This window comes from Lepisosteus oculatus, chromosome 16 (assembly GCF_040954835.1).
Source record: "Lepisosteus oculatus isolate fLepOcu1 chromosome 16, fLepOcu1.hap2, whole genome shotgun sequence".
Taxonomy (NCBI): domain Eukaryota; kingdom Metazoa; phylum Chordata; class Actinopteri; order Semionotiformes; family Lepisosteidae; genus Lepisosteus; species Lepisosteus oculatus.
In genome coordinates this window covers 346731-374354 of record NC_090711.1, presented here as the reverse complement: position 1 = coordinate 374354, position 27624 = coordinate 346731, and the positions used below count along the sequence as shown (strand labels likewise).

Below are 27624 nucleotides of genomic sequence, written 5' to 3'. Positions count from 1 at the left end.
TCAAGTTGGTGCAGTAGGTGATGCTTTGATTTTGAATATTTATAGATTATCAATAATATTTACTAGTAATATACAGAGCACATGCAGTTACTGTAAAATTCATGTTCCACCACATGGTCCTGCAGCAAAAGTAGCACAAAAACGTTGTTAATTTTTATGGGTTACAGGCCTTGGCAAAAGGCTCTTTAGTAGGTCTGATCTGTACAATCTGCTTACACAAAATGTACCTTTTCATGTGTTTTTTAAGTTGCTCATCTCTTATCCCGTAGATCAGAGGACTCAGAATCCTTGGTACAATGTGTGATACCAGGTAAGTAAGGAACAGTATGTGTGTGCGGTACTGAGGGAAGTCTGAAAGCATAATTGTGTCGATCACAGGAGTGATGTAGGACAGCATGCAGAGCAGCAGCTGGGCTCCGTGCAGCAGGATGGTGTTTCGAGCCTTTTTAGCTGAAGCTGCGTCTGAAGCTGCGGCCTTTGCTGCAAACAGGATCCTGAAGTAAGTGATTATCAGTATCAGCCACACAGAGAACAGGTACACTGCATGGGTGGCGTAGTTCTTCTCTTCTTTATAGGGCAATTGGAACACGTCGTAACTGTAACATAAAATGTTCGAGGAGAAAAGGCTTAGAGGCTTTGTTGCAAACAAAATGAAGAGGTCTGTCAGTCTGGGAATGGCTCCTGCGCACCAGATGAAGGCAATGAGGATGTAGGTGCGGCGCACAGTGCAGATCTGGGAGTGGCGCAGGGGGTGGCAGATGGCGATGTAGCGCTCGATGGCCATGCCTGCCAGGTTCAGAGGGGTGTTCATAGTGGCATTGGCAGCGATTAGAAGTATAAAGCAGCAGAGGGAAACATTTAATGCCTGGAATATGTAAGACAAAACATGCAAGCTCACAGTCAAAGTAAGCAGGAGGATGTCATTGATTACCATGTGAATGTACAGAATGTACCGTGGGTTATCCGAGAAAACTTGGTTCTTAAAGAAGGTGAAGACAAGCATTGTGTTCATGTAGTTGATGACAACACCAAGGAGAACCACTGTGAAGTTTTTTAGGAAAGCAAAGTAAAAGACATCTTGGTTCAGAAATGCAGCTGTAGTCGAATTCATAGCTGGTACACAGTATGTAGTCACATCTACCTGTGAAACATAAATGTGCATGTTCTTAACATTTGTGAATTCAATCGTATGTCACTAAACCACTCTTCAAGCTTTCTGGTCCTGTTACCTTGATGACCTTCAGAGTAGGAATCCAGTGAGCCAAGTGCAGGAGGAAAGCCTGAATATTCCCACTCTTTTAAAAGTGCCCAGGCCGCACACAAAAGTGCTGCTGTCTCTCATCCTCCACCACACGGTGTACCTGTTCCTTCCTCCCCACAGAGCACAGCACCACATAAGAGCAACTATCAGGCAGGATCCCATGGGTGCTCTTTCCTCTCAGGGCCTGTCTAGAAGCTGAGCTCATGGAAGGTGAGCTCCACTAGTTTGCACTTGGGGATTTTGTTAAGCAGTGAAAGAATAACAGCAGAGCAGCACAGCAGAACACGTCCAGGGAGAGTGAGACTGGACCTATTTCACAGTTTAGCAAGACTTTTTCTGACTCTTACATCTTGAAATTCTTCATGAAATCTCTTGCACAGTACCTGCCAGTTCATTTCTGAAACAATAATTTGGTGCCTCTGATTTAAAATAGCAATGATTGTTGCTTATGAAAGGTGAGGTAGATTAACAGGAAAGAGAAATTAGTTCTTATTAAAGACACCATAAAAGACACTTTTAATATACACCCATATCCTGCTTGTGGAAAATCTCAGAAATAAAAATTCCTAAAATTTATTTTGGTCAGATCCACATTATCAATCAACTTGGACAAAGTTACATTGTCTCCTTTGTCTGTTATAACTGTTAATGATATTATTTTCTTGTTAATTATGGTATAAGGTATGGTAAAGTGCTGAAAAATGGGATATTGAAATATTTTGATTGTTTCAGAAATTAACAATATCCACTATTAAGTTTCTGAGCTCATAACTGATCGGCATCTAGTGTGTCTGCTGCTAAGGTGAAGCACAGTCTTTAAATCCAGTCTGGATTGATGTCCAGTGACTGTCTTCATCCGGGGTAGAGATTGGAGCTGCCAGTTGAACTAAAAGACACAACGCCTGGAGGGCAATCAGGGCGAGGATACGCTGCACCAAAGATCCCTAGCAAGGCCAGAGCTGAGCTGAATGTCTTGATCTATAAGGTCACCAGATCTGCTTCCAGAATGGGGTTCCATCGTCTCACCTGTCTGATTCATTCTGCACAGAGGGTTTTCCCCTTGCGGTGGCCTTCAGGGATCCTGCACACATGAGACACACTCCTGTCCCTGCTGCAGCTCTGGGGGCCCACAGGGGAACACGATTCACCCACCCCACTCCTGTACAGCTCAGTCAAGCTAGGCGGGACTGCCCAATATGGGCTCAGACAGAACTAGGTGGAGGCTGGCTTGCTCTGTGTCAAGCAGTAGTGTGGCTGGTCACCCGTGTGCTGCCTGGTCTTCAACAGAGAGAGGTCTAAATCAGCAGACCTCAGAAAAACATCTGGGCTCTACTCATAAAATACATGCATGCGATCATCTGGAGGTGCATTATTTATGGTCAGACAAATGAGCAGGAGAACCTCAAAGTCCTCTGTAGATCTCAGTTTTCCAGTGCAATTTCCAGAGGACAGGAATTATGTGCCACAGAACTGTGGATATATGACACATCAATAAGTAAGGTCTTAACTGAGCAGCTTTAGAATTGTATAATTTATAATTAAAGACTTAGTCTGCAAAGACAGCAAGGAACAAGTTCTTCATAAATTTCTAATGCTTTGCCTCACATCTGCAGATGGGAATTTTAAAACAATGATTTTAGAAGCTTGTTAAAGTGTCCAATTTCAGCATCAACAGTAATTTCCCTCTCCCTTTTCATAAAAATAATTCTGCAAAAAGTACTTTTGCTATGATGTGATAACCATGAAACATCCATTGCTGCCTGTATAAAGTACTAAAAATGTAAACATAGGAAGTAGCCTATACCTCAATTCATAATCCCACATCAGGAGCAGCCGCTAACTGTATTTAAATTACTGTATGTCATAAAAGGTTAACCCTTTAGTGCAAACGTGGCCCCATGCGGCTACTGTTTAAGAAACGACTTACAAAGAGCATCTCACTTCATTGTTTTACATCACCAAAACCACAAAACCTTACAGAAAACCTTTTATCAATTGAAAAAGGTTCAACTAGAGCTTCACAAAACTGTTTTCAGAACCAAAAAAAAAAACGTTTATTTAATCAAACGTGACCCGTGCTAGGCGTAGTCGCAAGTGTCCGTGGTGTATATCAATATTTACTTTTGATTCCTGCATCATATTTCATCATTTTTTACCAACAAAACCACAAAAACATGTTATCAATCGAAAAAGGACAACCTGAGTTTTAAAAAATGTTTTTTTTAAAAAACAGACATTTGATCACAAAGTCACTTTTTATCTGATGATGCACTTCAAAACTTCCAAAATGCATTGATACGGTAATCAATAAGCCAGCAAAACAAGACCGCAAAAGCAAAAACCAGCAAAAAAAATATATATCCAATGTTTTTACCTTATTCTGAAGCACAAAATATATCCACAAAAGGCTAGACTAACCCACCTCCAGACCTGAAGTAAACTGAACGTTATTGACTTTGGAATAGATATTTGAAGCGCAACCGCCAGAAATAAGGTGATCCGATTGGTAAAATACGCTGTCATTCATTGTATTTTCAGCCATTCAGAGCCCTTAGGGGTGAGACTTCCTCTAGAAGCCTCAGGCTGCCATCAGTTTCTTATCAGTGCTCCTTTTGTTTCACACCAGAAGGCAATTCTAAGGTTTTTTTTTCAATGCCTAACAGCAGACAAAAAACATGTCGATTTTTTTCAAATTGATCAATTTGACCCAGATTTTTATCCAACTAGTAGACACCTACAACAAGGTTTTCAAAGCATTTCCTAGAAACATTTTTCTAAAAAATTCTGACCTCTGAAGACCAAAACCAAATTTCCGCATGCTGTTTTTTGGATTTTTTTTTCACATTTGTCTGGACACATTTAGAAATACAAGAAATTTGAATGTTCACACTTAAAGCCAAGGGGGTTAGCTTCAATTTAAGACCTGAACCAGGCCCCTGCTCCTGTTCTGCTGCAGAGATATAACAAAATATTTAAGGGGAGGGAGGAAATTCCAGGCAGACATTGGCTAAAAGGGTCTTCGCCAGTAAAAGGTCGCAAGGAATTTATCACTGCAAATGACAGATTGGGAGAAAGATTTAATATTTTAATAATAAAATAACATAGAAAAAAATATAAACATATTTAATCTCTGTTAATTCCCTTCTAATACACTTTGATTAGTCTGTCCAGTGGTTTTCATTCTGCAGTTGTTGGTCAAGGGCGCAGAAATTGAGGTTTTGCTGCATTTTAAAATGACTGGGACAGATCATGACAAGGTATGTCTGTCATTATAATCTAATGGAAAAGGAAAAATTTAAGCATTGAAGTTTTTTTTCTGTAATCACTGCCTTTGTCCCCTGAACAATTCCACCTCATTTCAGAATCTGTGTTGTAAACCTTACAGTTTAATCATTGTCATAACTCTCTTCTGAAAGCAAGGCATGTGGCTCTTCAGGTGCTTTCTGAAATTCTCATCCCTCAAGCCATAGATCACAGGGCTCAGCACTCTGGGTACAATATAAACTAAGTAATACCGGGAAAAGCTCAGGTCCAGGAAAATTTCTGTTGATATTCCCACAAGGAAAGGGTCAGTGAAGGGAGGAATGTAGGTCAGCATGGCCAGCAGGAGCTGGAGCCCGTGGAGCAGGATGGTGTTTCGGGCCTTTTTAGCGGAGGTCTTCTCAGAGGAGCTGGCCGACCTGGCTGCGAACATGATCCGCAGATAGGTGCACACTATGACCAGCCACACCACTGTTAAATACACTGACATGATGGCTGTCTTTATTTTAGTTTGATAGGAAGTCCTGTAAAAACTCTCACGAATACAGTACACAGAGGTGCTGAAGAAACTGAGCTGCTCCACTGCCAGGACTATAAAGAGGTCTGTGATTGAAGGGATGATGCCCACAATCCAGATAACACCGATGGCGATGTAGGTCCTCTGCAGACTGCAAATCTGGGAGTGGCGCAGGGGGTAGCAGATAGCGATGTATCTCTCCAGAGACATCAGAGCCAGGTTTAAAGGAGTGTTCAGGGTGGTGTTGGATGCAAGAATGACCAAGGTATAGCAGAGAGGGACAAATACAGATGGTTTCACCCTAAGCCAAATGTGCAAAGTCATTGCTACACTCAGCTCAAACACATCATTAATAACCAAATGAACAAACAGCACATAACGGGAATTCTCATAAAATATAGGGTGGTAAAAATATGTAAATATGAGCATCCCATTCACAAAATTGGTTCCTATATATGTAAAAACAAGAATAAAAAGTTTGACAATGGTGAGAGGCAGAATAGGCAAATAGTCGTCCTTAACAGTGAGAATGTTCCCTGATGTAACTCCTGAAGAATTCATTTCATTAGTTTTGTAGCACCTGCAACAGAAAAAGCATGTTCAGTAATGCACAGTAACAATGGAGGTACTTTGTACATATTTACGTTTTGTACAGTAAACAGTGTGGGGAGCACTGGGAGTCATCTGGCATTAGAAGCTGTCATAGAAATAGAAGACCAGCTCAGATTACAGCTTCGTTGTCTGTAGAGACCCAAAGACCCAAAAGACATTCCTAGATATACTGTACAGCTTTTAACAGTACTAGTAACAGCAAGACATTACTTGAGTGGGGTTTAACAAATGCATTATGTAGAAGTAAGGAACCTTTCTCAGCAATATAAAAACTGCCTCACTTTTCTCTGCTTTGAGCTCTGTTAAACATGCTTAATGGGTGGTGAAATCAAAGCTGGAACACGTCTACACAAGAATGATATCATTGCAGACGTGATATGGCTGGGTGTTACAGGTGCTGAGACAGTAGTAAAACTTTCCCTCAAAGTCATTAAGCAGGAAGCAATTCACTAGCATAAACTGAAGCACTCGCAGACCAGAATAAGTACAAGATTTCTGTGGCTGTGTTTTATGGCACACATATCATAAATTCAATATTAGCTTGCATTGGTCATACTGTATGGCTTTTTAATGAAACAAAATGAGCAAAAAGTTATAATGAAAAAAGCTTTCAAGATTTCCCAAAAAAATTATTTGTAGTTTTGTAATTAAGTACTACTTAAGATATGGACATTATTTACACAAACTGCTGGTGCAGATAAATGACACACATGCTAGACAAGTACATTTAAAGTAAGAATACTGTTTGATCCTAATTAAAAAAAACAGAGTGATGTGAGTCACTGTTAAAAGCAGCACTTGAATGAATGCCTGAGATAGAACACTACGGCAGTCACAGTGCAATGCTAGTGGAAACTCATACCTGAGAGGAACACACACCTGAACCAAGAACACCACAGTGGCTGCAGAGGAAGACAACACTCACAGTGATATTCTGTACAATAAACCTACAGTTGTTCAACCATCCAGAGAAATTAGGAAGCCAAGCACTTCTCTCAGTATAAAGTCTATCTAAAGCCTCTAAAATAAGAGAGGAGATCTTCTGCTAACTATTAAAGCCAGAGATACTGTTGCATTTAATAAAAACCCTGTAAAAATAGAGAAATTCCATTGTTTAATTGTTGTAAATTTCCTGCTTGAAGGCAAGAGGCAGCAGGAGGCAGTTTTTGCAGGACTTGATGTGGAAGTACGGAACAAGCTGCCCAGCCACACTGCTGCAGCTGGCTGAGATCCTCAGATCAATTGACTGCTGAGGAAACCAATGAGCTACAGTAGATGGGCTAAATAGGCACCTACTGTAGCTCTTAGGTTATTGTGTTCTTATATTCCTGCTACACTGTGCTGCATGTGCCTATCTTCTCCTGTCAGTTTATACTGAGGCTGGTCATGGAAGAGTATTCTTCCATTGCAGTAGGAAAAAACAATTTAATGCTGTATGTGTCTAAACATCAGACGGCAGGAGTTTTAACAACACTTCCGTTTCAGGCCGATCAGCGTCAAGCACCGCAGTGTGTGTTGAGCCCTGTGGAGCCGCAGGCAGCAGGTCCTTACCGTCTGCAGGACACTCTCACAGTGGGGCAGGAGGGCTGGTTTATCTGGAGTCTTTCTGTTCTGCTGCTCGTCTGAGCTGTGATGTATCCTGTGACCTTTCGGTAGTCAGGGAGTCCAGGGACGAGCAGAAACATGGGATTGAAGTGCGTTCTGGGATACGGGGGATCATGAGAACTATTTATGTTAAAAGTAAATTGATCCCGCTGTGTAGTCTATAGAATCATATCTTTTGTTGTTTGTCATCCCTCAATCAGTCGCTGACAACCAGATACACTAATGTTCAGGGTCTAGTTCAGAGGCTGTAAAATTACTTCTGTATGCATTTACAGATTTGTGTAAAATGTAGCAGTTTATTTCCTTGAGTAAAACAAGACTCTATAGAGTAAACTGTACTCTTGACAAAGGTGGACAGAAGAGTCCAAATTTGAAAAATCACTCTGTGTGTCAAATGAAGGATTTTATCCTTCTCTGCAGCGCTTCACAGCCTGACACATTTAAACTCAAAGAACAGAAAATATATTATACAGACAAAAGAAAACAGGAGAAGCATGCTAATGGTTGGCTTCAAAGTGTCACAGGCGTGTGAAGAGCCCTACTCTGGTCGGGCAGTGAACGAGTCCAGTAGGACGAAGATGAAGCCGGGTTAGCAGGCAGGGTCATATCCAAGAGGCAGGAAGAGAGTGTGACAAATCCAGAGGGCAAGACGAAGACCTAGTATTTTTTTGTGACACAAAGGCTATTTTTAAATTAGAGACTCAAGATAATGAATGGGTTTATGTACAATTCATTGTATTCTCTATAGTCACTTACACAACCTCTTCAAAGCAATGTAAAAGGAGATAATGTAACTTTGTTTAGGTTGGCTGATAATGATGGACTGACTAATATGTAAAAGTAATTTGAGCTATATTTATTAAATGTCATGTAAAACTACATGGAATTTATCACTGCAAATGATAGATTAGTAAACCAACAATTTAATAATATTATCATGATTATTTCTTAGATATTTTCAACAGTAAAAATTCAGTAAATATAAACGTAGTTTTCCTTATTAAACAACATTTAAAATAGAACAATATTTGGAGCATCAAGTCTGTTAATTCCCTGTTAATACACTTTGATTAGTCTGTCCAGTGGTTTTCATTCTGCAGCTGTTGGTCAAAGACACAAAAATTGAAGTGTTGCTGTATTTTAAAATGATTCGTAAAGATCATGACAAGGTATGTCCGTCATTATAATCGAATGGAAAAGGAAAAATATAAGCATTGGAGTTTTTTTCTGTAATCACTGCCTTTGTCCCCTGAACAATTCCACCTCATTTCAGAATCTGTAACGCTTACAGTTTAATCATTGTCGTGACTCTCTTCTGAAAGCAAGGCATGTGGCTCTTCAGGTGCTTTCTGAAATTCTCTTCCCTCAAGCCATAGATCACAGGGCTCAGCACTCTGGGTACAATATAAACTAAGTAATACCGGACAAAGTCCAGGTCCAAGAACATCTCTCTAGGTATTCCCACAAGGAAAAGATCTGTGAAGGGAGGAATGTAGGTCAGCATGGCCAGCAGGAGCTGGAGCCCGTGGAGCAGGATGGTGTTTCGGGCCTTTTTAGCAGAGGTCTTCTCAGAGGAGCTGGCCGACCTGGCTGCGAACATGATCCGCAGATAGGTGCACACTATGACCAGCCACACCACTGTTAAATACACTGACATGATGGCTGTCTTTATTTTAGTTTGATAGGAAGTCCTGTAAAAACTCTCACGAATACAGTACACAGAGGTGCTGAAGAAACTGAGCTGCTCCACTGCCAGGACTATAAAGAGGTCTGTGATTGAAGGGATGATGCCCACAATCCAGATAAGACCGATGGCGATGTAGGTCCTCTGCAGACTGCAGATCTGGGAGTGGCGCAGGGGGTAGCAGATAGCGATGTATCTCTCCAGAGACATCAGAGCCAGGTTTAAAGGAGTGTTCAGGGTGGTGTTGGATGCAAGAATGAACATGGCATAGCAGACTGGGACAAGCATGAAGGACTTCACCACATTCCAAATGTGCATAGTCATTGATACACTCAGCTCAAACACATCGTTAATAACCAAATGAACAAACAGCACATAACGGGAATTCTCATAAAATATAGGGTGGTGAAAATATGTAAATATGAGCATCCCATTCACGAAATTGGTTCCTATATATGTAAAAACAATAAAAGAAATTTTAACAATGGTGAGAGGCAGAATAGACAAATAGTCATCCTTAACAGTGAGAATGTTCCCTGATGTAACCCCTGAAGAATTCATATCATTGATGTTGAAGCACCTGCAACAGAAAAAGCATGTTCAGTAATGCACATCATCAATGGAGGTGCTTAGGATATACTTATATTTTCTCCAGTAAACAGAAATGTTACAGTCTTCTGGAATCAAATACTGTCACCGAAATAGAAAAAGAAGGCAGATTACAGCTTCGCTGTCTGTAGAGTCCCAATTTCCTAACATTCTTAAATATACAGCTATACAGCTTAAATATACGTCTCAACAGTACTAGCAAGACTTGTGTGTTTTAACAAACATATTATGTAGGCATAAGGAATGTTTCTGAGAAGTATGAAAACTGCCTCACTTTTCTCTGCTTTAAACTGTATTAAACATGCTTAATGGGTGGCTAGATCATACAGTAGTTTGTACTCGTTTACACAAGAATGATTTCATTGCAGACATGTAATATGGCTGGGTGTTACAGGTGCTGAGACAGTACTAAAACTTTCCCTCAAAGTCATTAAGCAGGAAGCAATTCACTAGCATAAACTGAAGCACTCGCAGACCAGAATAAGTACATTAGATCTCTGTGGCTGTGTTTTATGGCACACCTATCATAAATTCACTATTAGCTTGCATTGGTCATATGGCTTTCAAAATAAAAAAGAGCAAAAATTAAAAAGATAGAAGCTAAAAAGATATCTAAACTAAACGACTACAGAGAGTAACTGAAAATTCAGTTACAAAGTAATGCTTAACAACAGAGCATGAATGACTATGGATTTACAATAAATATAGTTACTGTATAGTGTTGTAATTAAATACTACTTAAGAGATTTACATTATTTACAGAAACTGCTGATTCAGCCAAATCACACAGATGGTACTCAAGTGCATTTATAGTAAGTTGTATGTTATATTAAGTATAGTAAGTAAAAATGTAATGTTGCAACTTTCCTGCAAGAAGGCAAATTGAAAAGAGACAGCAGGAGGCAGTTCTTTACACAATGGAATGTGGAAGTACAGAACAAGCTGCCCAGCCACACTGCTGGAGCCCATAGCCTGGCTGCTGTCAGGAAACAGCTGGCTGAGATCTTCAGATCAATTTACTGCTTAGAAAACCAATGAGCTCTTAGGTTATTGTGTTCTTATATTCCTGCTACACTGTGCTGCATGTGCCTATCTTCTCCTGTCAGTTTATACTGAGGCTGGTCATGGAAGAGTATTCTTCCATTGCAGTAGGAAAAAACAATTTAATGCTGTATGTGTCTAAACATCAGACGGCAGGAGTTTTAACAACACTTCCCTGTTTCAGGCCGATCAGCGTCAAGCACCGCAGTGTGTGTTGAGCCCTGTGGAGCCGCAGGCAGCAGGTCCTTACCGTCTGCAGGACACTCTCACAGTGGGGCAGGAGGGCTGGTTTACCTGGAGTCTTTCTGTTCTGCTGCTCGTCTGAGCTGTGATGTATCCTGTGACCTTTCGGTAGTCAGGGAGTCCAGGGACGAGCAGAAACATGGGATTGAAGTGCGTTCTGGGATACAGGGGATCATGAGAACTAATTATGTTAAAAGTAAATTGATCTGGCTGTGTTGACTATAGAATAATATCTTTTGTTGTTTGTCATCCCTCAATGAATTGCGCATTATTTAAAATGACTAATGACTTCAGCAGCTCCCTGGCTCTACCCTCTAACCCAGCCTGGATCTCACAGACTTTGAGGCTGTCGTCCCCTCAGCCAGGTGAGTCTTGCCGATAAGTGTGAAAGTATGAAACACACCTCTGCTCGGCCTGCGGTGAGGAATCATTTGAACTACTGACTGTTGGCATGCAGAAGGACTACTGCAAGCTTCTAATTTAGTTCCTTAGGACAAATCAAAACTGACTTTGTTACACATGTGCGATCTAGAACACAACCACCATTATTACACAAAACACAGAGCTCTGACCTCGTTGCACCTGTCTGTTGTTTTTCTAGTATGTGTGGTAGTGTGGTAATGGTGGAGAACTCCTGCTTTGCATTAACCCCCCGTGACATTAAAGTTATGCCTGAATAATTCTTTAAGCAGAGCTTACCTGCAGTAGGTCTCGATCAGCCCTGTGGCGCCACTGTCTGCAGGACGCTCTCACAGTGGGGCAGGAGGGCTGGTTTATCTGGAGTCTTTCCACCCTGGGGCTCAGCGCGGGCCTCCGAGCCCAGAAGCCACCGACCGCTCTGGCAAGTCATTTCGACCTACAGCTGCAGACGAGACGTGTCATGGACAGAGGTGTGAGCGCTCCCTACTGTGACCAAAATACACATACTTCACTGCAACAGTACAGGCTGAAAGACTGGTATCAGAGTTCAGTTTGTCTTTTATTTTTTCAGATGATGTTCTGCTGTTCTGCTCATCCTGCATGGTAGATATTGTAGAGCACTGCTCCCTCCCAGAGTTATGGGCTGAGCTGCTGCCCCATGACCTTGAACCACAGCTCCCTCCTCCCCCACTACGCCCTGTATAAGGGGGTCCCCCTTAGCGCTCGCCCACTTCCCACTGCACGGCGAGCTCTGGGAAACAGTCTCCCCATGCTGTCCCTTCCTCTGTAAAGGAAACCCCCTGCACGGGAATCTGCAAACCTGCCTCCCACCTGCTCTCTGTCGCCACCCTCTCTGCAGAACCGGGCTTGGGCCGACTCCACACAGCCTGGTGTTATTTGAGCAAGTGGGCTGTGTGCCCAGTGTGGGGGGGGTGGAGACAGAGTGCAGCAGCAGGTTATGTAGTTTCTGGAAAACGTGCTGTAAATGACAGGCATGCAGGAATATTCATGTTAACATGGTACACAAACAACCAGATAAATGGAAGCAGTTCAAGTAGGAGCTGAGTCAGCATGCACAGGCTGCAAAGAAACAAGAAAAGTTTTATTCCCTGCTGAAAAGAGAAGAAAAGAAACACAACATTTTGGACCCGAAGGAGGCTCCACAACTGAAACGCTGTCTTTCTTTTCTTCTCTTTTCAGCAGGAAATAAACCTTTACTTGTTCCTTTGCAGATAAATGAACATACAGTATTCTTATTTTTAGAGCACAATTGATTTAAGTATTCTCGGGTTTAATGTTTTAAAAATAACACTTTTATTTAATCATTTTATACTTAGCTTTTGAAACAATAATTGATTTTGGATTTTATTATATAGTATTAAATTTATTTCCTAGGAAATATTCAAAATACTTATTTTTATATGGGTTAAATTGAGAAATATGTCTTTCTTAATATGTGTGGATTTAATATACATTTTATATGCTATTTTTTTCAGTATGTTTGAATCTTTTATGAGTCATGAATGAATATCAAAGATGTAACAAATTGTTAGTAGTACGAATTACTAGTTACTAGTTTTATACTCTACTTGAATCGTGTATGTTTTATGTACAATATTTGTGTCCCGCTTTGCATGAAAAAGTGTTTTTCATATGATATTTCATATCACTTAGGCTAAAGCTTCTTTCTAAAACATGTAACTAACAGATACAACAACCAGTGTGAGAAACACAATACTCAGCATTCCAGGCCTCTTATTTGTCTCCTTTCTTTTGTTCCTTTATCACACAATGTTTCTGCAACATTTTACTGCAAATAAGCACAATTTTCAATCAGTTTTAGGCAATGAAAATGTGATAATGAACTTTAAATTCTGAAATCTAGAAATAATTATATATTTTTAAGATAGCATGTTAATATTACCAGGAAATCTTGAGATGATCACTTATGATTCAATGTATTGATGTAATTATGCATTAATGTTTTCTTAAACCTCATACGGAGAGAGTGAGAGAACACTGTCAAAAATAAAAAATGCTTATTTTAATTGAACCCTTATAGAACATATTTAAAGAACTAAATTGTATATCTGTGATATTTTATTTTCAAAAAAGAAGGCTGCACATGCATACTTAATGAGGTATTGATCAGAAAGATCAGGTACATACTTTTGACTCCATTATCATTTATTCCTGACTGTCAACATTTCAGCAAAAAAAGCCATATCAGAAAATTAATATATTATTTTCAATGTTTTAAAGAACATATTGGGATTGTAAATTATAGGACTTCACTTTCATATCTATTGGGAATAAACCAAGCAATGGAAATCAACATGTGTTAATTATACTGATATATATTCTGAGAAGCTTTAAAAGCAACTAATGCTAATAATTTCAATATTCATTTATTTTACATTCTGTACCTACAATCAGTGATCCTTGAATACCTAGACACCCATAAAGCGTTTATTTCCCTGAGCTGTGATTACCTGCCGCTTTACTGGGTGCTACTGGGTTTTGAAAGCAAGGTAAGTGACCTTTCAGGTGCTTCCTGAAGTTCTCATCTCTCAGCCCATAGATAACAGGGCTTAATGTTCTGGGAATGATGTAAACTAAGAAATATCGGACATAGTGGAGATCCAGCAGCATTCCTGACGGAAAACTCCAGAAGAAGTTTTCAGTGAAGGGAGCGATGAAGGTCAGCATGGCCAGCAGGAGCTGGAGCCCGTGGAGCAGGATGGTGTTTCGGGCCTTTTTAGCAGAGGTCTTCTCAGAGGAGCTGGCCGACCTGGCTGCGAACATGATCCGCAGATAAGTGCACACTATGACCAGCCACACCACTGAAAAATACAAGGTCTTTATAAAGACTCTTTTATCATATTGATAGGAAACCCTAAAAAAATTCTCACGGAGGCAGTAAATGGATGTGCTAAAGAAACTGGTCTGCTCTACTGCCAGGACTATAAAGAGGTCTGTGATCGGGGGAATAAAACCAATGAACCAGATAACTCCGATGGCGATGTAGGTCCTTTGCAGACTGCAGATCTGGGAGTGGCGCAGGGGGTAGCAGATAGCGATGTATCGCTCCAGACACATCACAGCCAGGTTTAAAGGAGTGTTCAGCGTGGTGTTGACAGCAAGAATCAGGTAGAAATAGCAGACAGGCACAAAGATGAAGGGCTTCACCTCACTCCAAATGTGCAAAGTCAATGCTACGCTCAGCTCAAACACATCATTAATAACCAAATGAACAAAGAGCACATAACGGGAATTTTCATAAAATATAGGGTGCTTAAAGTATGTAAATATCAGCATTCCATTCATGATGTTTGTGACGATATACAAAGCAATAGTGACAGTAGCTTTAGCAATGGCACTTGGCTGCATAGGAATGTAATTCTTAAAAAAGGCAACATCATTTCCCGAGATATCTTCAGAAGTATTCATTTAGGCAGGTCTGCTGGATCTGCTCAAAAATATAAACATTAATGTTATATTGAAACATACAGTTTGTAGAACTTTTAGTGGATTCCAGTAAAAATATATTTTGCTTTGCAGTAGCTGGTAAAACACTGAAAAGCCAGCGCAGAACATCACTAGAAAACAGAGAGGCTTGCAAATGCAGTGCATGTTTAGTAGGTGGGCAGCATTGCAGTTCTTGTGCCTTCAGGCCTTTCCTGCTAGCAGGTACAATTCTGTACCTTCTGTAGGAGAAAAGAACCTGGCTGTTCTGTGCACAAGATAGTAGTGAGGAGTTTTCCCCAGATTTGGTGTGAGTATTCTCACTAAAAATGCAGTTAAACATATTCTTATTAGAATACACAATGAGACACAAAAAATGAAATTTCTTATATTCTTTTAAGTTTTGGATTCATTGCTCTCCTTTACATATAGCAGCGTGAGACTGCAGGCCCAGCTATAGCCTCCTCACACATTCCTTTCCACTATAATAGACATTGCATCACTCCTAAGGCAATTATTCACTAAATATTACTAAAGTGAATAGCAAAGCAAATGTTTTTCCTCATTCCAACTATTTCTAATAATAGTACCTCTAATACCAAATTATATAAATCACTTTTATTAGGGTGATTTAGGGTTGAAGGACCTTATTCATCTTCCCACAGTATCCAGCATTGCTACATACCTTATATAGAGAAAGGGATTTGTAATGGAGCCCAGGACACCTGTGTTAAACAAAGATACAATTACTGAACACACATGAAAAACACACACTGTGTACAATTAATGTGCTGAAATTAACAGATAAAGTTGCTATATGAAATGCATTGTGCAGTAAACTTTAAACCGACAAATTTCAATGATTTTTTTTTTTTATGACAAACCACAGAGGACAGAGAGCAGACCCACTGTATATTATCAGAACAGGTGAGACATACTAATACATTGCACAAATTGTACTATTACACTGAGGTATTGTTTCTCATGCATTATAGCTCCCTGTCTTAAGCCCATTTTCCAGCCATTGGCAGACTCACACTCACTCCTGGTCCTTACCTCCCGCAGGCTGCTCTGACAGAGGGGCAGGGGAGCCGGATTATATCAAGGGTTTCTCTGCTTCTGCTCCCCTGTGCTGTGATGTCATCTATGACCAGAAGGTCATAGGGGAGCTCTGGGATGAGCAAAAGGTTAATGAGGCCAGAGTGGATCATGAGACAGATAATTGATCAGGCTGGAATGGCAATCTGAGTATTCGACACCCTTAGGACTTTTAAACAAATTTTGGTACCAGTGAATGTGGTTGTCGCTAGTAATTAGTTGCACAGTCAGACAGGCACACAGAGACCAGGCACTATGACATTTTCTACACGTCTGTGGAGACAAGCTGGCGCAGTGTAGCCTGAGAAATAGGAAGACAAGGTGTCGCTGAGCTCTTCATAATGAGTTAGAGCAGAGATGCACAGAGGAACGGTTATTGACAGTTTTGTGTTTGTGCTACACGGGCCTCTCTCTTTAACAATAAAAAAGTCAATTGTTCAATCCTGCAACTTTTCAGTCTTTTTGGGATTTAAATCCTGTGCTCTGTGGCAAAAAGGCAGAGATGGTAGTGGACATGTGTCAACCGTTTATGCACAGAGCTTCCATCAAAATGGTAATAACTCTGTATCCAAAATACTACACAACTTTTTAGCTGCAAACTTAACACTGTGTGCAGAATAACCACAAAATGACACGACCACAAGAACAGTACAACAGTTCTTACCAACCCTATTAATTGTGACAGAATATGATTTGTTTTTAAACATAGCTGGAAATAATAACATATAAACAGACAAGACAAAGACGATCTCTAGTTTGCTCTAGCTGTAATGCTGCTCTGTAGAGGTGAAAAGAATCCGATGCAGATGCAGGAGTCGTTGGGAGGTAGGCAAGCGAACAGAGCAAAACCAGGAGCCAAGTCGTAGTCCGAAGGCGGAAGGTGGGTCGAGATCCGGTAAAAGCACTGGTGGCGAACAATCCAAAATGCGAGACAGAATTGTGGTCGAAATGAGAGCTGCAGGGTCAAATCCGAAATAGACACAGATAGCAAATGATCCAAGGGGCGAGACGAGATCCGAAGTCCGAAGGCAAAAGGTGTAGACAGAATTCCAGGAAGGCAAAAGGGTAAGAACCGCTAGGCAGAGCAACAAGAAGTGAACTCAATACCGAGCAGGTTAGAATAGTATAAATAACCCGGTGTGCCGCACGCTAGAGCAATTGCAGGTGTGTTAACTTGTGTGGCGGCGCTCGTTAATAGTAACCCGCTGCTGGTGCCGATTAGCTTGCTTACGCGTTGATCTCTGCTGGCTGGTGGTCGTGACAGTACCACCCCCTTCACAGGCGGCTCCTGATTCCCGAGACTGTGATCAGGATAGTCCCTGGAGAAAAAAAAAAAGCCGATTAGTGTAGGGTTCAAAATATCTTTCTCCGGAACCCAAGATCTCTCCTCGGGGCCAAAACCCTTCCAGATGACTAGATACTGAAGGTTACCGCGCTTCCATCTGGAGTCTATGATCTTGAGGACCGTATATGCCGGGCGCCCCTGAATGCGACGAGGAGGTGGCAGGCTACGTTGGGGAGCCGCAAGGGCAAGCGGTAAAAGGGTTTCAGGAGGGAGACATGAAATGAGGGGTGGAGCAAGGCAGAAGGTAACTGGGGTGATCCGGGAGAGAATCCAGAAGGGGCCGATATACCTAGGCCCAATCTTTTTGGAAGGCTGATGTAGAGGTAGGTTCCATGTAGATAACCAAACAAACTGTCCTCTCCGAAAATGAGGGGCTGGTCTGCAGTGTCGGTTGGCAAATTTGGCGTGGCACTGGGTCGACTTAATGAGAGCTGCCCTCGCCATTCTTCAGGTCCTTCGCAGTTTGGAAATATATTGTTGCACTGACGGCACTGCTGTGTCCGGCAGTATGACAGGGATGAGAGTGGGCTGATAACCTAATGCACAGAGGAAGGGAGAGAGACCCGTGGAGGGGGAGGTAAGAGAATTGTGGTCATATTCTGCCCAGGGAAGCAGTGATGACCAATCATCCTGTGAGCTGGAGGTGAAGGCTCTCAAGAAGGTCAGGAAGCTTTGGTTGGTCCTTTCCACCTGACCATTGGCCCCAGGATGATAACCAGAAGTCAAAGATACATAGGTCCCTAGAGCTTAACAGAAAGCCTTCCAAAAGGCAGAGACAAATTGAGGGCCCCTGTCCGAGACATCGTCAGGCAAACTATGTATCCTAAGGAACAAGTAATAGGTTTATTCCATGCTGAAAAAAAGAAGAAAGAGAACACAATGTTTCGGCCGTGGAGCCTTCTTCAGGTGCCACACCTGAAGAAGGCTCCACGGCCGAAACGTTGTGTTCTCTTTCTTCTTTTTTTCAGCATGGAATAAACCTATTACTTGTTCCTTTGCAGCCTACGCATGCTGACGCAGCTACCCACCTGAACTACTATGTATCCTAAGGACCTGTTGCACAAACAAAGATGCCATTTCCTGGGCTGTGGGCAATGCTGGGAGGGGGACAAAATGGGCTGCTTTGGAAAAACGATCAGAGACCACCATGATTACCGTATGACCCTGACTGCTAGGAAGGTCCGTAATGAAGTCAACAGCTATGTGGGACCAAGGGCGGTGTGGGATTGGAAGGGGGTGAAGGAGGCCAGCCTCCCTAGAGCGCGGAGTCTTGCTCCTGGCACAGACCGGGCAACCCCGGGCGTACTCTGCTGCATCAGATCGCATGAAGGCCACCAAAAGTCCCTGGTGAGGAGGTCAAGAGTGCGTCTTCATCCAGGGTGGCCGGCAAACCAGGAATCACGCCCCCACTGCAAGACAGTAGGACGCAAGTTGTCCGGGACAAAAAGTTTATCCAGGGGGCAGCACAGAGGAACTGTAGTTTCGTTGAGGGCTCGTCTGACTTGATCGTCAATTGAGCAATGAATCGCTGCCACAATTCTGTTGGAAGAGATGATTGGTTCAGGCGAGTAGTCCAGGTCTCGGGGGGGGTCATGGAGCCGAGAGAGTGCACCAGCCCTCCCATTTTGGAGCCAGGAGTGTAGGTGATAACAAAATTGAAACAAGAGAAGAAAACTGACCAACGGGCCCCAACGCGAGTTAAGGCGCTTGGCAGATTGAATATAGGACAGGTTCTTATGGTCCGTGATAATGACAAAGGGGTGATGAGCCCCCTCCAGGCAGTGTCTCCATTCCTCGAGGGCCAGCTTGATAGCGAGGAGTTCACGATTGCCCACATCGTAGTTAACCTCGGTGGGAGAGAGCTTCTTGGAAAAGAAGGCACATGGATGAGGAAGGGGATCCTCTTCGAGGGGCTGGGAGAGGACTGCACCAACCCCATGGGCAGAGGCGTCAACTTCAACAATGAAAGGCTGCTGTAGGAGAGGGGCGGAGCTGGAGAGTTGTTTCAAGCGCAGGAATACCTGGTTAGCCTCCGGATTCCATTTACCCCGGCTTGGTCGGTTGCGGGTCAGAACCGAGATGGGCGCCACAACGGAGCCAAAGTTCCGGATGAATCGCCTGTAGAAGTTGGCAAAACCTAGAAAGCGTTGGATTTGCTTTAAATTGCGAGGCACAGGCCAATCATTGATAGCCACAACCTTAGACGAGTCCATCTCGACTCCAAGGGGAGAAATAATGTAGCCCAGAAATTGAATCTTAGAAGCATGTAAAATGCATTTCTCGAGCTTGGTGTAGAGCTGGTTGTCGACGAGTCTGGACAAGACATCCTGGACGTGATGGACATGTTTCTGAGGGTCGTCGGGGGGGCTGGGGGGTGGTCATAAAGGCCGTATTCCACTCATCCCCTTCATGGATCCCGATTAAATTATAAGCCCCCCGTAGATCTAGTTTTGAGAAGATGGACGCTTCACGTAGGGACTCCAGAGCGGCTGGGATTAAAAGGCAAGGGGTAGGGATGTTTGACTGTAATGGAGTTCAGCCCTCTGTAATCAATACAGGGCCTCAAGGAGCCGTCTTTCTTCCCTATGAAAAAAAACCCAGCACAGGCTGGGGACAAGGAGGGACGAATAAAACCGGAATTCAGGGCCTTCTTGATATAATCTTGCAGGGCTTCATTCTCCGAGTGAGAGGGTAGATCCGTCCTTTGGGTGGGAGTGTTCCTGGAAGCAAATTATAGCACAGTTGCAGGTGCAGTGAGGGGGGAGCGATAGAGCTTTCCGTTTGTCAAAGGCTTGTTTCAGATGTGCATATTGGGGGGGTTGCTACTGCAGAAGCAACCTTGAGTGGAGGACGACAACAGTTGTCACGACAGGCATGGCTCCAGGCAATGATCTCATTCTTGGCCCAGGAGATGTGGGGATCAGGCTTCTTGAGCCAGGGAAGGCCTAGGATCACAGGGTAAGCAGGGGAATCCAGGAGAAGGAGTGAAATGTCCTCCACGTGAGTGGCACCAACAGTAAGGGATAGGGGAATGGTCTGCCAGGTAATGCGTCTAGGAGCGAGTGATCGGTGACCCATCCAAAGTTTGAATGCAGACAGGGGGTGAAAGCGGAGCAAGAGGAATATCCCACTTCTTGGCAAAAGAGGCATCCCAGCTGCCCTTGAATCCACCAAAACCGAAAGGGGAAGGTACGTGTCCATCCACGAAATCTCAGCTGGGAATAAAGGCCCTGAAGAGGATTGTGAAAAAACAGCACTACCGACTCTAACAGTAGGCAGTGGGGGAGCTCGAGGTGGATGTGGGGGTCTCAAAAGGACAAGTAGCGAGCAGGTGAGCCGACGCAGAGCAGTACAGACACAGCCCCTCCTGACGGCACCTTTCGTTTTCCTCCAAGGACAGGGGTGCATGTGGCAGGGTGGGCGCCAAGAGGGGAGGACCCATGGGGCACACAGGTCTGCTTCCTGGCTGTCTTGCCGCTCTCCAAAGCCGAATGTGGGTGTCCAATTCAACCACCTGAGCGATAGCCGCCTCTAGAGACCAGGTGGGTAGAGGCATGAGCACCAGGTGGTCCACCGAGAGACCCTTAGAGAAGAGGCAAACCAAAGCTTCAGGGTTCCAGGCAGACTGTGGCGAGGGCTTGGAATTCAGCCACATAATCTTGCAGTGGTCTGTCACCCTGGCAAAGAGAGGAAAGCCGAAGGCAAGTCAAATCCGGGTTGCTTTGAGAAAAACGCGCCTGGAGACGGTCAGCAAAAAGCTGAAAGTCAGAGAACAGCTGATCTCCTCTAGCAAGCAATACTGCTGCCCAATCCAATGCTTTGCCTGTGAGCAAGGAAAGGGCGAATCCGATCTGCTTCCAAGAAGTAGAAAAACGCTCAGGCTGCAGCTGAAAAGCCAGGGAGCACTGAGCAATAAAGCCCCAGGTGTTTGCACAAAAGGCATTACAGGAATCGGTGCGGGAGCCGGCGAAACAGGGGAAGAAAAAAAGCCAGTTTAGGAATGCTGCGGGAGAAGAGAACGAAGGGTCTGTGCGTCTGCGGGATCCATAATCAGGCTTTGTATTCTGTAACGCTGCTCTGTAGAGGTGAAAAGAATCTGATGCAGATGCAGGAGTCGTTGGGAGGTAGGTAAGCGAACAGAGCAAAACCAGGAGCCGAGTCGTAGTCCGAAGGCGTAAGGTACGTCGAGATCCGGTAAAAGCACTGGTGGCGAACAATCCAAAATGTGACACAGAATCGTGGTCGAAATGAAAGCTGCAAGGTCAAATCCGAAATAGACACAGATAGCAAACGATCCAAGGGGAAGTCCGAAGTCCGAAGTCCGAAGTCCGAAGTCCGAAGTCCGAAGTCCGAAGTCCGAAGTCCGAAGTCCGAAGTCCGAAGTCCGAAGTCCGAAGTCCGAAGTCCGAGCAACAGGAAGTAGGTTAGAATAGTATAAATAACCCGGCGTGCCGCACGGTAAAGCAATTGCAGGTGTGTTAACTCGTGCGGCGGCGCATGTTAATAGCAATCGGCTGCTGGTGCTGATTAGCTCGCTTACGCGTTGATCTCTGCTGGCTGGTGGTCGTGACACTAGGTGCTATAAGCAAACGAGTGCACTGCCCCTTGCGTTCCAAAAAACCCTTGTATTCGGGAAGCCAGGCTGTACTCCTTAAAACCCAAGATACCCATAGCATCTCATGTGTCTTATTTGTTTCGGGGCTACATGTGGCTTTTTGAAAAACGTAGATATATGCATTTGTTTTGCTATGTTGGCTAATAAACCAATAACCTAGCGCTAGGTAGCTCTGAGAGTGTATGACGACAACATTTAAAGATTTATAAAGGTTTTATGTGTACAAATTGTTATAAATGATATATTCTTCTTGAATAGTGTACATTTTATTTCAATATTTGTGCATCCTCTGTGCATGAACAAAATAAGGTTTTTCATGCAATATTTTATGTCACTTGAAACTGAACTTGAACTTTGTAAAAAACAAAACAAAGTGCAAACAGTGCATCAAGACAATATACAAACAAACAGTAGACAATGTACAAGTAAACATGTAGACAGTTTGAATGTAAACAATACAGACGTGTAAACAATGACTGGAGATGTGCAATAAATAAGAAATCATAATGAGGTAGATGGTGATGGTGTAGGTGTGGTCCGAGGGGGATGGCTAAATGTGTTCGCCAGTCTCACTGCTTGTGGATAGAAGCTATTGAAGAATCTAGTGGTAAGTGTCCGTATGCTCTTATATCTCTTGCCTGAGGGCAGTGGGGTGAAGAGATCATGCCCGAGGTAGTGACTGTCCTCTGTGATGGACAGAATTCTACCATGGCAGCGGTCCTCATAGAGCTGTTTAATCTTGGTGAGACCACAGCAGATGATCTTCTGGGCCATATTGACTATTCTCTGCAGTGCCTTTCTTTCTCGCGAAGAGGTGTTGCCATACCACACGGTGATCCCATTGGTGAGGACGCTCTCGATGGTGCAGCGGTAGAAGTTCACCAACACATGTATTGGCATCCCCCATCACTTGAGGCACCTCAAGAAATAAAGGCGCTGCTGAGCCTTCTTCATGATAGAGTCAGTGTTCACAGTCCAGGTTAGATCTTTAGAGATGTGAATTCCCAAAAACCTAAAGCTGGTGACTGTTTCCACTTCCGTTCCATCAATACTGAGTGGGCTGTGAGTGTGTGGCCTGTGTCTCCAAAAGTCCACTATTAGCTCTTTCGTTTTCTTCACGTTCAAGTCCAGGTTATTGCTATGACACCACCTAAGCAGCTGTACGACTTCATCCCTGTAAGTGGACTTGTCATCACCACTGATCAGTCCTATTATACTGGTGTCATCTGCAAACTTAATGATGCGGTTGTTGCTGTGTCTTGCTGTGCAGTGGTGAGTAAATAGGGAGTACAACCTTGGACTCAGACAGCAGCCTTGTGGGGTTCCAGTGCTCAGGGTGAGTGGTGTTGATGTTTTATTGCCTATCCGCACCACCTGTGGTCTCTCGATAAGAAAGTCCAGCAGCCAGTTGCAGACAGAGTTGCACAGACCTAATCCCCTGAGCTTTGTCACCAGTTGAATGGGTATGATGGAATTGAATGCTGAACTGAAGTCCACAAACAGCATTCTCACATACGAGTCCTTAGTGTCCAGATGTTCCAAGGCTGTATGCAGAGCCTGGGAGACAGCATCATCCACTGATCTGTTGTTCTGGTAGGCGAACTGCGAGAGGTCCAGGGACTCTGTGATGGAGGAGTTGATGTGTGACAACACCAGCTTCTCCAGGCATTTCATCACCACAGATGTTAATGCTACTGGGCGGTAATCATTCAGGCATGTCACTTTTGCCTTTTTGGAACAATAGTGTTTTTTTAAAGCAGGTGGGGACCATGGACTGTGACAAGGAGGAGTTAAAGATGTCCGTAAACACTGTGGTCAGCTGGGCTGCACATGTCTTCAGAATGCAAGGTGGTATCCCATCAGGCCCTGCAGCCTTACGGATTTTCACCCTGCTCAGAGTCTTCTGCACGTCCTACTCTGAGAGTTTCAGAACAAACTCGCCCTGCACACTTGGGGTCTTCTCAGCATTGCCCGTGTACAGAGCATCAAAGCGGGCATAGAAATGGTTCAGCTCGTCAGGCAGGGATGCGTTGTTCGTGTCAATCTCCTGGCTGCAGCCCTTGTAGCTTAATTTAGCCATTTAAGGCTAAAGCTTATTATTTATTATTCTTTTATTTGTGTTATTTCATTTCTTTTTATATCACACGAAGTAGCAGAAACATTTTCTAGCAAATAAAAGTATTTCTAGATAATAATACATGAAGATGAATTTGGAAATTCTTAATTAAATTAACTTTCTATATAAAGTATATATTTAATATAGCATATTAGAAATTACCAGGATGGAGATGATCACTAATGATCAATCACGTATTGATGTAATTGTGTATAAATGTTTTTGAATCCAAAATTGTAACCCTCATACCAAAAGAGTGTGAGACCAGTTTATTAAAGTCTGTCAAAAATAAAAGAGCCGTTCTCTAACATATTCAAATAACTCAGTTTTATATCTGTGACATTTTATTTTCAAATGGCTACATAGCCATAATTATGAGGTAATGTCTGCTGGAATTAAATCTGAGCAGAAAGCACTACATTTATTCCAATCTGTCAACTTTTCGGCACAATAAAGTCAGATAAGTACATATATACTGGAATTCATTTATTACAAAACATATTGGAATTCAAAATTACAATAATTCCCTTTTCATTTTTACTGTAAATAAACCAAGTACTGAAAATCAATGTTTATTAATTATATTAATTCGTAACTAATGTTACTAATTTCAGTACTCATTTGTTTTGGATTCTCTACCTACAACCAGCAACTCGAAGACCCAACACCACAAAAAAAAGTTTATTTCCCCAAGCTGTGATTATGTGACGCTTTACTGGGTGCTACTGGGTTTTGAAAGCAAGGTAAGTGACCTTTCAGGTGCTTCCTGAAGTTCTCATCTCTCAGCCCATAGATAACAGGGCTTAATGTTCTGGGAATTATGTAAACTAAGAAATATCGAGTATAGTGAAGATCCAGGAGCATTTCTGGAGGCAGACTTAAGAAGAAATTATCAGTGAAGGGAGCGATGAAGGTCAGCATGGCCAGCAGGAGCTGGAGCCCGTGGAGCAGGATGGTGTTTCGGGCCTTTTTAGCAGAGGTCTTCTCAGAGGAGCTGGCCGACCTGGCTGCGAACATGATCCGCAGATAGGTGCACACTATGACCAGCCACACCACTGAAAAATACAAGATCTTTAGATACAGTCTTTTGTCAAATTGATAGGAAAGCCTCAATAAAGTCTCACGGAGGCAGTAAATGGATGTACTGAAGAAACTGGTCTGCTCTACTGCCAGGACTATAAAGAGGTCTGTGATCGGGGGAATAAAACCAATGAACCAGATAACTCCGATGGCGATGTAGGTCCTCTGCAGACTGCAGATCTGGGAGTGGCGCAGGGGGTAGCAGATAGCGATGTATCGCTCCAGACACATCACAGCCAGGTTTAAAGGAGTGTTCAGAGTGGTGTTGCATGCGAAAATGACCAAGGCATAGCAAACAGGCACAAGCATGAAGGTCTTCACCTCATTCCAAATGTGCAAAGTCAATGCTACGCTCAGCTCAAACACATCATTAATAACCAAATGAACAAAGAGCACATAACGGGAATTCTCATAAAATATAGAATGCCTAAAATATGTAAATATCAGCATTCCATTCATGATGTTTGTGACTATATACATTGCAATAGTGACAGTAGCTTTAGCAATGGCATTTGGCTGCATAGGAATGTAATTTTTAAAATAAGCTACATCAATGCCCCCAACGTCTCCAGAAGTATTCATTTTGTCAGCTTTGCTGGATCTGTACAAAAATAAAAGGAATTAGTGTAATATTTAATGATTCATGTCATAAAAGCTTTATTGAGTTGCAATGTACAAAAATGTCTTTTTACTTTTGCCTTGGAGCTCCTGACACAACACTGGAAGGCCAGAGGAGCAACAAGATTATTCACCAAATACTATTCATGTGTAACTACAATTACTGCACAGACATAAAACCACACACAGCACACAATTCATGTGGTGCAATTAGAAAGCAGAGTTGTGAAACTTGGCTTTTCATGTCTCCTGTCTGAAGGAAGACTACTTTAGTGTGTGAAAAGACCATGATTTTCCCTGGAAAGCTACAGAGGACAGGAGACAGTGTCATTGTATATAATCAGAACATTTGAGAAATTGCACAAATCATGCTCTTATAGCGCTATTGCCTGTCTTAAGCCCATTTCCCAGCCGTTGCCAGACTCACACTCACTCCTGGTCCTCACCTCCCGCAGGCTGCTCTGACAGAGGGGCAGGGGAGCTGGATTATATCAAGGGTTTCTCTGCTGCTGCTCCCCTGCGCTGTGATGTCATCTATGACCAGAATGTCACAGGGGAGCTCTGGGATGAGCAAAAGGTTAATGAGGCCGGAGTGGATCATGAGACAGATAATTGATCAGGCTGGAATGGCAATCTGAGTATTCGGCACCCTTAAGACTTTCAAACAGATTTTGGTGGTTGTTGCTAATAATTAGTTGCACAGTTAGATGGGCACACAGAGACCAGGCACTATGACATTTTCTACACGTCTGTGGAGACAAGCTGGCGCAGTGCAGCCTGTGACAGAGGAAGACAAGAGGTGTTGCTGAGCTCTTCATAATGAGTCAGAGCAGAGCTGCACAGAGGAACTGTTATTGACAGTTTTGTTGTTACACAGGCTTCTCTGTTCAATGTAAATAAATGTCTAATGGTTGATTTTCCTTTCTTATGTCCAAAAATACTTTTCAGGACTGGAATCCTGTTCTTCAGATTTCCAAAGCTGCACGTTAGGAGAGTGATGGTACTGTTTGCAGAGGAGAGAGCCGACCTGACAGGAACAGCTGCTCAGGATCATCGCTCCTCTCCACACTACCTGTTACTGAGAAACACAACAACACTGAAATCACGATTAATTCTGATAAATCAAATGCTTCTTTCGTAAAATCATCCTTGACAAATACTCTTACTTTTGCTTGGATTACAGCTGGATTTAAATGTTCACTTTTTAAAGATATTTATTGATGAATGATTAATAAAATCAAAGCTAAGCTTGAGGAATTTAACTCTTCACCACTGTCCACTTCATCATCTTTCCTATGAATGTCCTTCTAAAACTGATTTATCTTTATCAGTAGCTTCCTTGCTATTGTTCTTCATCTTTGGAATTTTAGACAGATTGATTTCTAAGTTCCAAGTGGTGTAAAGAAACAAATAATTAAAAATTCAATCTTGCTGAAACCAGGAGAATTGGAGTGTGGTTCCCCCTAACTTCCACTTATATTACTAGTCTATTCAGTTTTACAAACTGCTGACTTTGGATACCCAGGATACACAGGAATCCTGGTGGATGGAAATGGCTTTAATTTATTACCATTCGCACATGTTTACTATTAATTATATAAATAATTTGAGGGCTATAGGAGATTTGGCTATTTCTGTTGTTGTTCTTAATAACTGTCACGCCCTCCATAACTGTTCGGTCCTGCTCCCAGTTTCCCTGTGCTTTACTCATTCTTCCGGTGTGTCTTGTTGTCTGGGGCTTTATATTTCTGGGTCTCCCTCTCCTCCTCGCTCCGCATTGGGATCGGTTGTCGAGAGGCTCACCTCACCAGGTCGCCCCACGTCTGCTAACTGAGGGCTTGTGTCTCGTCCCCGACTCCACCCGATACCATCAGCCCGGACCGAACCCTCTCGTTTGCTCCGTTCCTGCAGCTACACAGAGGGTCCTCCTGTCTCGCTGGTCTCTCTCCACGGCTAGCCCCCAGCTTCCGTGACAGAATGCCGAGTCTGTACTGGAACCCGTGAGCGGTCTCCTGGCCACCCTGGCTTCTGTTC

At 43.0% G+C, this 27624-nt stretch overlaps 5 protein-coding genes across 5 annotated transcripts; all 5 read right to left on the bottom strand.

The window, feature by feature from the left end:
- Positions 1-154: 154 nt before the first annotated feature.
- Positions 155-1111, bottom strand: LOC102697384 (odorant receptor 131-2-like). Its single transcript, XM_006639754.1, has one exon. It carries the CDS (start codon positions 1109-1111, stop codon positions 155-157), a length of 957 nt encoding a protein of 318 aa, XP_006639817.1.
- Positions 1112-4640: 3529 nt separating this feature from the next.
- On the bottom strand, positions 4641-5363 carry LOC138223337 (odorant receptor 131-2-like). The gene has a single exon (XM_069179643.1). The coding sequence runs from the start codon at positions 5361-5363 to the stop codon at positions 4641-4643; it is 723 nt and encodes a 240-aa protein (XP_069035744.1).
- A 2957-nt stretch (positions 5364-8320) lies between these two features.
- Positions 8321-9493, bottom strand: LOC138223334 (odorant receptor 131-2-like). The gene has a single exon (XM_069179608.1). The coding sequence runs from the start codon at positions 9367-9369 to the stop codon at positions 8542-8544; it is 828 nt and encodes a 275-aa protein (XP_069035709.1). The 5' UTR covers positions 9370-9493; the 3' UTR covers positions 8321-8541.
- Positions 9494-13432: 3939 nt separating this feature from the next.
- LOC102697577 (odorant receptor 131-2-like) lies at positions 13433-14808 on the bottom strand. Its single transcript, XM_069179533.1, has one exon. The coding sequence runs from the start codon at positions 14701-14703 to the stop codon at positions 13723-13725; it is 981 nt and encodes a 326-aa protein (XP_069035634.1). The 5' UTR covers positions 14704-14808; the 3' UTR covers positions 13433-13722.
- A 9765-nt stretch (positions 14809-24573) lies between these two features.
- LOC102697768 (odorant receptor 131-2-like) lies at positions 24574-25281 on the bottom strand. Its single transcript, XM_069179642.1, has one exon. It carries the CDS (start codon positions 25279-25281, stop codon positions 24574-24576), a length of 708 nt encoding a protein of 235 aa, XP_069035743.1.
- Between the last annotated feature and the right edge of the window lie 2343 nt (positions 25282-27624).